The sequence below is a fragment of the Rutilus rutilus genome (assembly GCF_951802725.1).
Source record: "Rutilus rutilus genome assembly, chromosome: 8".
NCBI classification, from domain to species: Eukaryota; Metazoa; Chordata; class Actinopteri; order Cypriniformes; family Leuciscidae; genus Rutilus; species Rutilus rutilus.
Window position 1 is genome coordinate 30,459,120 of NC_140222.1, and position 15,976 is coordinate 30,475,095.

The 15,976-nt window shown below is 42.7% G+C and overlaps 1 protein-coding gene across 1 annotated transcript in view; it reads right to left on the reverse strand.

Moving 5' to 3' along the window:
- Positions 1-5,344: 5,344 nt before the first annotated feature.
- Positions 5,345-15,976, reverse strand: part of LOC311296136 (complement factor H-like) — a 341,142-nt gene continuing 330,510 nt past the window's right edge. Inside the window, exons 22-25 of the mRNA XM_084417796.1 lie at positions 10,504-10,695; positions 10,190-10,396; positions 5,777-5,962; positions 5,345-5,618 (exon numbers count right to left, since the gene is read on the reverse strand). Coding sequence (XP_084273922.1) covers positions 5,425-5,618; positions 5,777-5,962; positions 10,190-10,396; positions 10,504-10,695 — 779 coding nt within the window. The 3' untranslated portion in view covers positions 5,345-5,424. The remainder of the gene's footprint in view (positions 5,619-5,776; positions 5,963-10,189; positions 10,397-10,503; positions 10,696-15,976) is intronic.

A 15,976-nucleotide genomic window follows, 5' to 3' on the forward strand; every position in this document is an offset into this window, starting at 1 on the left:
GACGTCCAGGTGGGGTCATGGTTAGATGTCCAAATAGCAGACCTAGATTGCACGTTGCATAAAGGTCAAAAATTGGTCTTGGACCGACTGACGCAATATAGACATGATCTGCCTGTCCAATAGACGTCTGATGTTTAGTGGGAATACTTGACAGAAAAACACAAGACAGATGTGGCTCTTAAAAGTGCCTTTATTGTGTGTGTTTCTGTGTGTGTATGTGTGGTGGGGGATTAGAATAAAGAGCAGGCAAAATTAAAGGACCTGATGAGGCGATTCAGAATCGAACACCTTATATTTTACACCAGTATTCTTCATGTTGCCAGATTGGATAGTTTCCCAGCCATTTGGTTGGTTTGGGGTTGATCTATGTGTGATAAAAAAAGGCTTGGGCAAGTGGAATTTTTTTATTTTAAGGCAAAGGACAGAAATGGAAAATAATTGTACAGTTGCACTGTTCACTGTAGCCTTAAATAGCCTCTGAAAGAACACACAAATTATTTATCATTTCATATTGTGATGAGCCACAATAATGTTGTAGTTATAAATTAATTTGTATTATTTATTATAGATTTATTTGGGTGTTAATTATATAATTTTGCGTGGATTTTAAACAATTAGGCTGTAAAACAAACCAATCTGGCAACTGTTCTTTATCTGAACATTTCTAATATTGGATAATAGTTGTGGGCTAATGTAATACTGAAAATATTACACTCCCCTATGATACATGATTATATGCGACAAAAATGAACTTGAATTCAATTAGCTAACTTTTCTAGCTTGCACATTTGGTGCAGCAAGCAATATTTTTACAATGCCTTCTATTATTTACCGTCATACGAAATTGCCACCTTACACATCTAAAGGTTCTAAACACAACTTCTTGTCCTGATTCAACAGTTTTTAGATGTGTAAATTTAAGAATAGTATCCGTCTCTATTAATAAACTCTTCTACTTACCAAGTGGAAAATCGCAATGGACCTTGGGATCGTCACCCATACAGTGACGTAAGCGTTATTAATGTAGAGGATTTAATCAATAAATAATAATAATAATAATAAAAACACAATTGAACACAATCGTAGCATATTATATATATTTATTAACATCAACAAACCTCCGATAAAAATACGTTACCCAGCATGCTCTAGTTAAAGCAGTGTACCTATGTACCAGTACCTATGACGAGAAAACGGTTAAAGGTCCCGTTCTACGTGATCCCATGTTTCAAACTTTAGTTAGTGTGTAATGTTGTTGTTAGAGTATAAATAATATCTGTAAAATTATAAAGCTCAAAGTTCAATGCCAAGCGAGATATTTTATTTAACAGAAGTTGACTACATAAAACGGCTCGATTGGACTACACCCCTCTACTTCCTTCATTAGTGACATCACCAGAACCGTGTTTAGACTAACCTCCGCCCACAGGAATGCTCCCTCAACTCTACTGGCTACTTGCGCACTTCTTATAACTTAGGCCAGTGGTTCTCAATTCCAGTCCTAGTGACCCACTGCTCTGCACATTTTGTATGTCTCCCTTATTTAACACACCTGAACCAGATCATCAGCTCATTAAGAGAGACTCCATGAACTGAACTGAGTGTGTCAGATAAGAGAGACCTACAAAATGTGCAGAGCAGTGGGTCACGAGGACTGGAATTGAGAACCACTGACTTAGGCTATACTGTGTTTACTCAGCTCTTACGGTGATTTTCTGAAGTAAAACTGACGCTTCATCTTTTGTGTGATGTACAATAAACTGTATTAAACTCATCAGTACATGTTTGACCATCATTCGGACCTGGTCCGAAACAGCAGACTTGTAGGCTGTTAATAAATAATGGATACATACAAGCAGATGACAAATACGTTATAATAACCGTAATTAAACTACTAAACCATACCTGTTTTATCTCTATACAGCACTCTGACTCTTATCTGTAGGCATTATTGTCCGACCCGAAATGAACGCCATTACTGAGAGTTTCTGATATTATCATCATTCCGTGAGATGAAATTGTCCTGACAGACTGAGCGCGAGCTCATGAAGCTCCGCCCCCTGGGTCGTCCAGCAGCAGCTCATTTGCATTTAAAGGGCACACACTGAAACAGCTCGTTTTTCTGAGCTCCAAAAAATGTCAATTTAAACATGCTGTAAAAAATGATCTGTTGGGTATTTTGAGCTCAAACTTCACATACACACTCTGGGGACATCAGAGACTTATTTTACATCTTGTGAAAAGGGGCATAATACGGGACCTTTAAACTGCTTACTTGCACGCCGTGGAGCGTTGTTAAACTCACCTTTTTTCAGTTTTACCTGCAGTTGAGCGTTGTTTTTGGTTAAACTCACCTCTGAATGCCGTTTTACCTGCAGTTGAGCGTTGTTAAACTCACCGCTGAATGCGGTTGCACACCATGTGCGTTGTTAAACTCCCCGCTGAATGCGGTTGCACACCATAAAACGCCCGTGGGTTGCATTGATGGTTGAAAGCCATGAGCGTCTCTCACACACGATAAAGGGTGTGTGTTGAATTCGGCCAATATACTCCTGCGGGCAATTAAGGGATGATGGAACCTATAATGTCATGTTTTTAGTTAGGATACCTAGCACACATTCACGTTTAAATTGAGTAGGCTACCACAGGCTAATTTAAAACTAAACGAAATTGTAGCCTACGCATGCTACTGGTGCTGAAAGCGTCTGATATCACGCACTTGGATTGGCTAGCAAAGTCCAACTGCGTCCTGTAAAACGCGGGTGGGGTGCATTGGAGGTGGTTAAGCCGCGAGCGTCTCTCACAGACGATAAGGGTGTTGAAAATGGCGAATAGACTCCTCTTGAAAGATAAATAATGGAAAACACTGACCTCCTATATTAGGTGTAGGCAATCCTAATCATAGAGCAAACATTACCCAGATAGCAACAAAGTCTGGGCCGAGTCTGGCTTACATTAGGTACTTCTGGCTTAATTCTGGCACAGCTTTTTTTCACACTCTTGTGTCAAACAGTACTAGGCTAAGCTCTGGCTGGAGTCTGGCTAACCAAAAGAAACAAAAATCAAATTGTATCTTTTTGGCTGAGCCCTGGCTTGAGCTCGGGCTGCCAGAATAAGAAAATATTTGGCTAAGATCTGGTTGGGTTTTGGTAGAAGAGTAAATAAAAGATCTCTGGCATGAATGTGCTCTACTGTAAAATAACGCGCTAAACCTTTGCGCAGAGAGGGCACTCAGATTGCGAGGGTTTTTAAACATCAAAAACCAGTTGGAGGGCCAGATAAATATCATCTGGGGGCCGCCATTTGACTAGCCCTGGCATAGATCATTTATTGTAGTCTATTCCTTTTTATTTTTATTTATTGTATTGTTGAAAATGGCAAATAGACTCTCTTGAAAGATAAATAATGGAAAACAATGACCTCCTATATTAGGTGTAGGCAATCCTAATCATAGAGCAAACATTAGTCGTTGCTGAAAACGTCTTTAGTCTGTGCAGTCGGTCAATGTTGAGGTGAATTGACGACTGGCGAAGCCCTGAGCGTGTAATTACATCGCGGATGGTTTTACATTGAAGTTGGTTGAAAGCCATGTGCGTGTCATCTATACGCAAAAGGGTGCTATAAAACGCCGAAGTAGAGGTCTGCACTCCCGCGGGAGTCCCGCGGGTTGCGACGCAAAACAGTGCGGCGCGGGACAAATTTTGAAAGGTCATTGCGGAAGCGGGCGGGATGATGGAGGTGCACTTGCGGGTGCGGGCGGGAGGGATCTGGTAATGCACTCCCGCAAATTAAATATGAGTGTAAAGTAAAATATATAAATGATTAAAGTAGCGTACATAATTTGTAGTTGTGAGGGAGATTCTGTTTGGCAGCAATAAAAACGTTTTAAGCAGCCTAAACTTGTGGATGTTGTCGTTTGGGGTAGGGCGGGGCCTATAATCTCACGCACACTTGTTTAGAGACCATTCCTTCCCGCTGCTCCGTGTTCGAATTCGAAAGCTTCAAGTTCAAAATAGACAGTATGGACGAGGAACAGAGCACCTCTAGTGCTTCAGATATGGCCTGAGCGCTTCAGATGTAAGTACATGGCTAGCCTATCATGTGACCATAACATTATCTAATATATAATTATATATATTAGATAGATAATAATATTACCTAATCGAATAGATTTTATATTTTTGTTTTTGGTTACTGTCTGTAGCCTACTATTGTGAATATTATGCTGTTCGTATGGGACCGTTTCGTGTTTTGTGATCACATTTTAAATGTTTAAATGGCCTGTGATATAGTCTATAGTCTAGGCTAGATAAGAATGATCCGTTTTACAAATGTTCCTATGTGTAGGCCATGCCTATAAGGCTGTTTTTATGTTACCAAGTTTTGGTAAGGAATTATGTGCGCACGCTCCGGTCTCACGCACGCGTGATCTTGCCTTATTTCCTTATAGCATGTGTTTGGTTGTGAAACATAGTTTGCGGACCAGACAGTTGTCGGGGATTCTTTCTTTTGTAAAGTCATGCAGTGTGAAACCCCCTGCCGCTGATCCATCGTGCAGTGTGAACACACCAGCAATTGAATGTTACCCCAGATAGTCATGCAGTGTGAAAAGAACAGTGACCCAACTACTTTGAAAATCGTGCAGTGTGAACTTGGCATATAGGTGTGAAAATGTGTGTAGAGTTTTACAAATCACTGTGTGTAATGTTTTGCAAAAAGGGTGAAGCAGACATTGTGTGTAATGTTGTGCAAATCTGTGGAGGTGTTTTGCTCATTGGAGTAGAATTTTGCAAATTGTGTGGAAATTTTTATTTTAGTGTGTAAACAATCGTAAAAAAAACTGTAACAGCACATATTTAGATCAACTCCAGAAAGGCTCAGTGGTTCCAGTGAAATATCAATTCTTTATTCCAATTTTGATACTCCAACAAAAACTACAGTAATCAAATGTGAAAAAAAAAACACTGCATAGCCTATTCATTACTAAGTTAAATATAGATGGATCTTTTTGTAAAGTCACAAAATGTAACTTATTTAGTCAAGAGCAGTGAGTAGGCCTAATATATTTGTCCTTTGTTTGATTAACATTAAAACACAGCACAGAGCAAAAATAAAGTTTAATGTATTTCTTTCCCCTGTATTTGCGTGATAGTAAAAATACTTGATTATTATTTTTCTCTTTGTTCTTACAGGCTTTTTTTTTTTTTTTTTTACACATGCTCACTTAGCTGCCATTAAATAAGGTAATAGCGTTTTTTTAAAGCACATTTTAAACATAATGATTTTATCATTCATTTAGTTTTAATTGCAAGACAGAGAAAATTGAATTACAAAACAGAGAAACTGAATTGTAAAAGGTTTTATTTTGATTTGTTTTTTTATTAGTAGTACAGCTGATGCATCAGTGATGTTTTATTCTCCTTGTCACACACACTCAGGCAAATTAATCACTCCATCATTACAGTATTGTATTAGGGGGATACTGCCTATTAAATATTTGCCCCAATGACATGCAAAGGTGATTTTATCCTCATGTGGTGAGAATATCTTTTGCCGTCCAGCCCATCGCAGCTGTATACCTCTTTTATCCATTTCCTCCACCGTCACTGAACAAGGCTCTGAAACAAACAACATCTCACTGTCACTGTTACAATATACATTCATTGATTCATCAGAACCAGAACAACTACAAAATTACATCAAACTTTAAAAAAAATTAAATACAGTAAGAAAAGCCTTACATGTCTTTGATGTATGGTTTAGTGTTCATACTTACTCAAACACTTAATATTCCCTCTCCATTCGCCTTGTTCACAGGTCATGTATTTGGAGTAGGGCTGACGCTCATCCAGTGTGTATTTATTAAAGCAGACGTATTCAACTCTCTCCCCTGAATTGTATTCAGGTTTTGTCATTTCTTTTGTATCTGAAGAGTCCACTTGTGGTGGTGGCCCACATTTCCCTGAAGGCAAAGCAAAGTTATTTTCTTTTTAGATCACCACAAAAATTGGCAAATTACATTAACCCTTGTATGGTGTTTGGGTCTGTTTTAATTTTTTATCAAAAGAAAAATGATAGGTTATTCTGGGTGGTTGCTAGGACATCTTCTTGGCCCAAATCAAGATAGATGATGTGTCGATGAATTACGTATCAAAGTTGAGCATTTGCTTTAAAATGAGCAATAGTGATGCTTGCAAACACTGCTAATAAAACTCAACTAAACCTGTGAACCTTACCTTATGCAAAGAAAATATATTTCCTTATATATAAATTATCAATATATTAAACGATTTAACGACATATTTGAAAATGTTCAGAATAATATATTGTGCTAATATATCACCATATATTGAAAAATACATAAAGAATTGCCGCTTTTCATATATTGAAATATTTACTAATATATCATAATGTTTGTAATTTTATATTCAGTACACTTCATAATATATAGATGTAAGATATGATACTGCATGCATGTGAATAAATATATTGCAGATATACACTCACCTAAAGGATTATTAGGAACACCTGTTCAATTTCTCATTAATGCAATTATCTAATCAACCAATCACATGGCAGTTGCTTCAATGCATTTAGGGGTGTGGTCCTGGTCAAGACAATCTCCTGAACTCCAAACTGAATGTCAGAATGGGAAAGAAAGGTGATTTAAGCCATTTTGAGCGTGGCATGGTTGTTGGTGCCAGACGGGCCGGTCTGAGTATTTCACAATCTGCTCAGTTACTGGGATTTTCACGCACAACCATTTCTAGGGTTTACAAAGAATGGTGTGAAAAGGGAAAACCATCCAGTATGCGGCAGTCCTGTGGGCGAAAATGCCTTGTTGATGCTAGAGGTCAGAGGAGAATGGGCCGACTGATTCAAGCTGATAGAAGAGCAACTTTGACTGAAATAACCACTCGTTACAACCGAGGTATGCAGCAAAGCATTTGTGAAGCCACAACACGCACAACCTTGAGGCGGATGGGCTACAACAGCAGAAGACCCCACCGGGTACCACTCATCTCCACTACAAATAGGAAAAAGAGGCTACAATTTGCACGAGCTCACCAAAATTGGACAGTTGAAGACTGGAAAAATGTTGCCTGGTCTGATGAGTCTCGATTTCTGTTGAGACATTCAGATGGTAGAGTCAGAATTTGGCGTAAACAGAATGAGAACATGGATCCATCATGCCTTGTTACCACTGTGCAGGCTGGTGGTGGTGGTGTAATGGTGTGGGGGATGTTTTCTTGGCACACTTTAGGCCCCTTAGTGCCAATTGGGCATTGTTTAAAAGCCACGGCCTACCTGAGCATTGTTTCTGACCATGTCCATCCCTTTATGACCACCATGTACCCATCCTCTGATGGCTACTTCCAGCAGGATAATGCACCATGTCACAAAGCTTGAATCATTTCAAATTGGTTTCTTGAACATGACAATGAGTTCACTGTACTAAAATGGCCCCCACAGTCACCAGATCTCAACCCAATAGAGCATCTTTGGGATGTGGTGGAACGGGAGCTTCGTGCCCTGGATGTGCATTCCACAAATCTCCATCAACTGCAAGATGCTATCCTATCAATATGGGCCAACATTTCTAAAGAATGCTTTCAGCACCTTGTTGAATCAATGCCACGTAGAATTAAGGCAGTTCTGAAGGTGAAAGGGGGTCAAACACAGTATTAGTATGGTGTTCCTAATAATCCTTTAGGTGAGTGTATTTACACATGCAGTATAAACACACATAGGGCCCTATCTTGCACCCAGCGCAATTGACTTTGTACACTGACGCATGTATCATTCCTATTTTGCACCCGCGCACAGCGGACTTTTCCCTCCACAGACGCACGTTGGTAAACTTGGGAATGAACTTGCACTCCCGGGGGCGGTGCAGCGAAAAGAGGAGGCATGTTGCGCATGTTATTCATATACTATTTTAAGGGAGCATGCTTGACCATAATCAATGTAGCGTGTGCACAACGCACATAAACTTTGCTTCTCTCATCTACACAGAAGCAGCAGTTTTCATTTTTGCAAATCATACATTATTACAAGGAAAAATATTAACACACGAGGGAAATCATTGTGGTAACCATGAAGATTTGAAAAAATAGACATAAATCTAGCTTACACATTTACCCAAATTATTATACGCCTGTTTAACCAAAGCTAATTTGGGTGGGTTTCTCCATCCCCATACAATGTCACTTCTACTACTCAATGCATAGAAACAGACAAACAATCTTCCATGTTTACAGTTTTTTACAATCACTTTGCTACTATTTTCAGAACAACACAGAGTTGATGACAATGTAGAAGTACAGTAATCACTCCTGTTTTGTTTCTTACAGTACAAGCAAGCAAGTTGAGGAACACTGCATTTGATGTTTTACAGTACTGTCTTTTCTTTTCTTTTCTATTTCATAGCTAATTATTTTTGCTTTGATTCAAATAAACCTATGTTGTGATTGTACTGTAATGTTTTGCATCAATATATCACAAACTTTGTTCAATGATTCCACTGTGTTTGTAGTATTCTCTCTACTACTGCAGTACTTTTACAGAGATGTATTTACTGTACATGTACCATAATGAAACCTGTATCACCTATTTTGTTCTACAATATTTAATGATTGTACAAACAAACAATGACACAGTGAAACTATCGGTTACTTGTGGGTGGGTGATCTATAGTTATGTTTCAATGGTATTTCACAGTAAATTTGTTTATTGAACCAATGATTGTGCAAGTGCAAGATTTCTTTAAAGATGTGAATGCACAATGTTTTGAACATTAGACAGCCTGTGTTACAAGTGATAACCGTTTTGAGTTTTGTGTCTAGAGTTTTGAAAAATGACATCAAGGTTCTGAAAATAGTAGCAAAGTGATTGTAAAAAACTGTAAAGGGAATGTGAGATGTCGCTCTGATTGGTTTATTTCACGTTACGCCCAAACCACACCTATGAATAATGAAGCTACTTCAGACCAACACATTTTAGATGTGCGTCGGGCGCAAGGGTAATTTATCCCGCCGGTATAATAGCAACAGCGCCCAAGACCCGCCCACAAAGTTACTTGTGTTTCGCACTTGATACTTGTGTTTCAGATCGTTAAAATAGGGCCCATAGGCTTTATAGAGAAATATATAATGTAATACTTTTCTTATATTTTATAATTATTTACATTATAAATGTTTCATATTTTCAATCAAAAAAACAAACAAACATGCACACCTGCATGGACTAAAGTATTTAGCAAAGACATTATCACTGTGCATAGGAGTGCACAGCCATTACTTTTTAAATCTAGTAACATATAGAGCCCTATTTTAACGATCTAACGCATGGTCTAAAGCGCTTAGTACTAAGGTACTTAATGTGTGTCCAAATCCACTTTTGCTAGTTTAACGACGGGAAAAATGGTCGGCACGCCCGCCGTATGGTCTAAGCGTGTTTTCCCTATTCTCTTAATGAGTAATGGGTGTGTTTTAGGCTTTACGTGCGTTAAACCAATCAGAGTCTCATCTCCCATTCCCTTCAGACCAGCACGGACATGGGCGCACATGCATATGCTATTTAAACAATGCGGCGCAGGCCGTCTAAAAATGTGCCTAGCACTACATTGTGCTGGGTGTATGATAGGGCTCATAGTCTTAATGGTGTTTTACTAATTATTGTCAAACTAACCACAGGCTCTACTCTTCAGCACAATAACCCCCAAAACACATAACAGAAAACCTTTTAAATTCCAAAATAACAGAACATTAAACACTAGCAGCTCTCCCACTACATTAATATGGACCAAAACACATGAAATAATACTTAATTGTAAAATGTACTCTTCTTTAACAGTCAGAAGCAAAGCATGCTGGGAACTAGAAATCTGCTGCAACTCATTCCGTGAATGTGTGTATATGCGTGTACATACATTCACATTTATATGGGAACATGCATGTGAAATATATGTACACAATAAAGGATACAACTTCATGAATATTACATGTAATGCTATTTTTGCCTTAATTTTTAAATATTTTATATGTATCAATATATAGCCATACACGGTCAATGCATATATTGCAGTATATTGAAAAATATAAGCAGTACTTTCCCCTATTTGGAAATGTATTATGTAATATATCGCATTATATTTTGCAGTATATTCCCATATATTTATAAGGGTTACCTCCTACTACACATTTAGGGAATGGAACATCCCATTCTCCAGTTGACAAGCAGGAGATTTCACTCTGTCCTTGTAATTCCGATCCCTTCCCAACACATGAAAGAGTTATTGTGCGTCCAGGTCTGATTGAAACCTCAGGCCCCGGGTGTCCGTCCTCAGTGACGTCTGATCTCATGTTTACAGTCAGGTTTGCGACACACATTACCTCTAAAGAACATAAAGATTTGATAAATCAAGCATCCTCCATGTGAACAACAGATCTATCATTGATCTATCTTTGTCCAATCCAAAGCTTTTACATTCTGTGTCCTTACCTTCACATTTAGGGAAAGGGCTGCTCCATTCTCCATTTGGCTGACAGGTGATTTCTCTCTGTCCTTTTAATATCAGCCCTTGTCCATTGCATGAAAACATTAACTTGTGTCCAGGTTTGACGGGACCCTCAATATCAGGGGATCGCTCTATTTTTAAGTCTTCCACTGTTGTGTGTAGAGGACATGTTGCCTCTAGAGAAAGCAGACATTAGATCACATATTTATCCACACAGAAGCTTTTATACCTTATGTGGCCCAGTGTTCAAGAGTAACTATGCTAATTACTTTTGCAAAAGTAGTGGTTTAGCATAACAATTACATTTTTGTCATATATTCAACAAGCAGCGTTACAGCCAAGAAAACTGAGCTTAAAATGGAGTATACATCTATCCCTAACAACCTCATGAAAAATTCAAGATAATAAAATACAATATACAATATAATGCATATCCTGACTAAGGTCTGTTAGTGATACAAATAAATTAATAAAACAAATGACATTTTTCCACTTAATTCACCATCAGTCCCAGCTGATGTTTGTCATGTACTGTATAGTAAATTTTTACCGTTATGTAAGTAAATGTGATTTTTGATTCATTAAATTTTAAGTGACTCTCTTAAATTTTCACTCCATTTTCCATTTTCACAGATTCATCGTCCTTCTGGAATTTCATTGAATAGCTCTATGCACTTGTATTTCAGAATTTCTTTATTGATATTCAACAAAAATCACCTGTTCAGTATGACACAACTTAACATCAAAGTACTACTATTTCAAAAGGCAATTCACACATTACATTTCAAATGAGTGTCTATTCATTTCCTTACAATGATCTAACTATCAATTGATACAACTGCTCAAAATAAGTAACCGTTGCATTACTCTTAATGCATAGTTGTATAGAAACAGACAAACAATCTTCCATGTTTACAGTTTTTTACAATCACTTTGCTACTACTTTCAGAACAACACAGAGTTGATGACAATGTAGAAGTACAGTAATCACTCCTGTTCTGTTTCTTACAGTACAAGCAAGCAAGTTGAGGAACACTGCATTTGATGTTTTACTGTCTTTTCTTTTCTATTTCATAGCTAATTATTTTTGCTTTGATTCAAATAAACCTATGTTGTGATTGTACTGTAGTGTTTTGCATCAATATATCACAAACTTTGTTCAATGATTCCACTGTGTCTGTAGTATTCTCTCTACTATGCAGTACTTTTACAGAGATGTATTTACTGTAGTACCATAATGAAACCTGTATCACCTATTTTGTTCTACAATATTTAATGATTGTACGAACAAACAATGACACAGTGAAACTATCGTTCCCTTTCGTCAGCAGGGAACTCCGACGCCTCGTCGGGGGAGTTCCCCTGACGAATTGGGATCACGCTAGGGAGACCAATTGCCTTCGAGTGAATTAAAACGAGCCAATGGACATTGGCATGCAAGGTTTGCATTCCGCGGCCCGCCTACCAGTGCGGGTATAAGGCGGAATCAAGCGCATACACAAACGCTTTCTGCTTCGGAGCCGACCGGTTGTGTCCTCTCTGAGTGAATGAGTTTTAAGATTGTATTTATCTTACGCTCTACGAGTCTGCTGTTTCGGGAAGGGACCTCTCTGTGTTGGTGAGACGGCGTTTCAGCGACCGCGCGATTTCCTGTCTGCCGGCTGCGTCTACACGCTGTTAATTCAAAAGCTGTTTTTACAGCTGGTAAACGGTTGAGTGCGCACAGCGGGCTTGCAGTTTCCCCGCTGTGTCGCCGCGTTGGGTCCCTGTGTGCTTCAGCACAATAAAGAGAGTAATTTCTTCCTGAAAGAGCAACACGAGTGAAGATCGCGTCCTTTTCAGGATGACGTTTCACTCGTGTGTTTCTGGATGCGATCGTTCCTGTCCTTATTTGACGGCCACGTTCATTGTTTCACATGCCTAATCAGTGTGTGAGACTGCGTTCGTGGGTGGTTCATGTTCTCTCATGAGTGCATGACCACGTCGGCACGTTGTTCGTCTCCCCTTTTTAAAGGCTCGAGCCGCTCAGCGTGCCGTGTGCCGTCGAGCGCCGGTTGACAGCGTGGGTTGTCACGGCAACCCAGCGCGCGTCATTCGGCGCTCAAGATGCGTGGTCAAGATCAAGACTCGCGTGCCTCTATGAGGTGAGTCCCTTTGCTTGTTTCCCGATCTAGTTTCTCTTCTGGTGCACCAGGAGAGGGCTACTTTGGCAAATAACATTGGTGATCTGAGGGTTACAGTGCGGAATGTCTCGCCAGGTGAAAGACCCTCACGAGCTTCCCACTCCTCTAGCGCATCACAAACATGCTGAGACTGTGTTCGTGGGTGGTTTGTGCTCTCTACATGAGAGCATGACCACGTCGGCACGTTGTTCGTCTTGCCTGAGGGCTTGAACGCTCAGCGTGCCGTGTGCCAGCGATGGCCACGTTCACTGTCTTGCATGCCTGGTTGACGGCCATGATCGCTGTTTCACATGCCTAATCAGTGTGTTGAGACGGCGTTCATGGGTGGTTCATGTTCTCTCATGAGTGCATGACCACGTCGGCACGTTGTTCGCCTCCCCTTTCTCGTAAGGGCTTGAGCCGCTCAGCGTGCCGTGTGCCGTCGAGGCTTTGAGTGGGATTTTGGTCCTTATCATGAGGGACCAAGCATTTCATTCGGGGCCCCAGGGGAGGACAGATGTCGATTGCTACATCGGAGAGAGGGCTGTTATACTCTGAAAATGATGCTGAGTTCCTACTGTAATGGTGTGTTCTCATGCTGAAGGTTCAGACTTGACAGCCACACTTCCTGGGTCTAAAGTGCCTAGATGTGTGTGAAAAATTTTGGCAGTATGGAAGTATTTTGGTGCCAATATGGCAAGCCAAACATGCCTAAATCTGCAGAAGTTTTTCCTCTCTCACTACCCCTGCACATTCAGTGCACGTGGGTAGTTCTGACTCGGAGTAGAGCTGCGCTTATGACTGACCGTGATTAGTCACAGCGCTGGCCTTCGGTCAGACGATGTCCACACTGTGGTCCAGAAGTGCCTTAAAACCAGCCCGCTCGGAGTTCGTTTCCCCCCAGCAAAAGGAGGGGAAATGACCCTGAGAGGAGCGACACAGAGAGTGTGACGAAAACTGCTCTTTGGGAGTGTGTGTCATCACCACTCCTTCCCCCGGAGGAGGGCCGGGTGGAGAATCCTTTGTTAAATTTTTCTAGTTTCTGTTCCGCCGCCGACCAGCTGGTCGGTGGTACCCAAAACCTAAAAAAGAGCAGTTTCTTCCTCCTCTGGGTCATTCACGGTTGGGACTGCCGAACATGCAGTCTCTCCCGCTCAAGAGTAGGACGTCAGTGTGCGCCACCCTCGGGTCTCGCCACTCTCAGTCCTCTCTCCCCAGCTCTCAGATAGCAGTGGCGCCACCTCGGTCACGCCACTCCTGTCTGTCGCTGGGCGGGAAGGCGAGACCAGCAGCCGCCCTCGGGCCTTGCTCCTTGTCTCCTCCCCTTCCCTCGCCAGGCGACAGACCGCAGCAGAACACTCTCGGGTCTTCTCTGCCGTCTGTCCCCCGGTGGAGGCAGGTAGGTGTTGTTCAAATACACACCCAGACCCCGCTCTCGGCCGCCACAATGCCACCAGAGCCGTGTCCCTGCCCTCCACCTCGCTGCCCCTCCGCGGGTACGCCGGTCGTGCGGGTGGGCTCGTTGCGGCGGTTTCTCAGAGCCTGGTTAGAGCTCCCGAGTCCGTCGCGCTGGCTCATCCGCACCAACCGGCTCGGCTATGCAATTCAATTTGCACGCCGGCCTCCCAAGTTCAGGGGTGTCCACTTCACCCATGTGCGTCCAGTGGATGCCCCGGTCTTGCGGAAAGAGATCGACGTCCTACTGGCGAAGGACGCGATCGAGCCGGTCCCTCCAGCCGATATGAGGTCAGGGTTTTACAGCCCTTACTTCATTGTACCCAAGAAAGGCGGTGGGTTACGGCCAATCCTGGATCTGCGAGTATTGAATCGGGCCCTGCACAAGCTCCCGTTCAAGATGCTCACGCAGAAACGCATTTTCGAGTGCATCCGTCCCCAGGATTGGTTTGCAGCGATCGACCTGAAGGACGCGTACTTTCATGTCTCGATTCTTCCTCGACACAGACCGTTCCTTCGGTTTGCTTTCAAGGGTCGAGCATATCAGTACAAGGTCCTACCCTTCGGGCTGGCCCTGTCGCCCCGTGTCTTCACGAAAGTCGCGGAGGCGGCCATTGTTCCCATGAGAGAACAAGGCGTTCGCATTCTCAACTACCTCGACGACTGGCTCATTCTGGCACACTCGCGAGATGTGTTGTGCGATCACAGGGACATGGTGCTCCGGCACCTCAGTCAGTTGGGGCTTCAGGTCAACTGGGACAAGAGCAAACTCTCCCCTGTGCAGAGGATCTCTTATCTCGGTATGGAGCTGGACTCGGTCGCCCAGACTGCGCGCCTCACGGAGGAACGCGTCCAGTCAGTGCTCAACTGCCTCAAGTCTTTTCGAGGCAAGTCAGCGGTTCCACTGAAACAATTTCAGAGGCTCCTGGGGCATATGGCAGCCGCAGCCGCAGTAACGCCGCTCGGTCTGTTGCATATGAGACCGCTCCAGCACTGGCTTCGCGATCGAGTCTCGAGGTGGGCGTGGCAGAGCGGCAAGTTCCGGGTCAAAGTCACCCCGAGCTGTCGCCAAACCTTCTCCCCTTGGTTGGATCCTGGGTTTCTACGGGCCGGAGTGCCCCTAGTCCAGGTTTCCAGGCATGCTGTGGTTTTCACAGATGCTTCTGCCAAGGGCTGGGGGGCCACGTACAGAGGGCATGCAGTCTCGGGTCTGTGGACGGGGCCCCAGCTGCATTGGCACATCAACTGCCTAGAGTTGCAAGCAGTACACCTAGCTTTGTGTCGCCTCAAGGGGTTTCTCAGACACAAACACGTACTGGTCCGTACGGACAGCACTGCGACCGTTGCGTACATCAACAGACAAGTTGGTCTACGCTCCCGTCGTATGTCGCGACTCGCCTCCCACCTCTTCCTATGGAGTCAGAAGCATCTGAGGTCGCTTCGTGCCGTTCATGTCCCCGGGGAGCTCAATCGTGTGGCCGACGAACTTTCACGTCGGTCCCCCCTTCCGGGAGAATGGCGACTTCATCCCCAGGTGGTCCAGCTGATCTGGCGAATCTTCGGAGCCGCACAGGTAGACCTGTTTGCCTCTCCGGACACGACCCATTGCCAGTGGTATTACTCCCTGACCGAAGGGACTCTCGGCACGGATGCCCTGGCACACAGCTGGCCCCGGGACCTACGCAAATATGCGTTTCCCCCAGTGAGCCTTCTTGCACAAACTCTGTGCAAGGTCAGGGAGGACGAGGAGCAAGTCCTTTTGGTGGCCCCGTATTGGCCAACCCGGACTTGGTTCCCAGAACTCATGCTCCTCGCGACAGCCCCTCCTTGGCCGATTCCT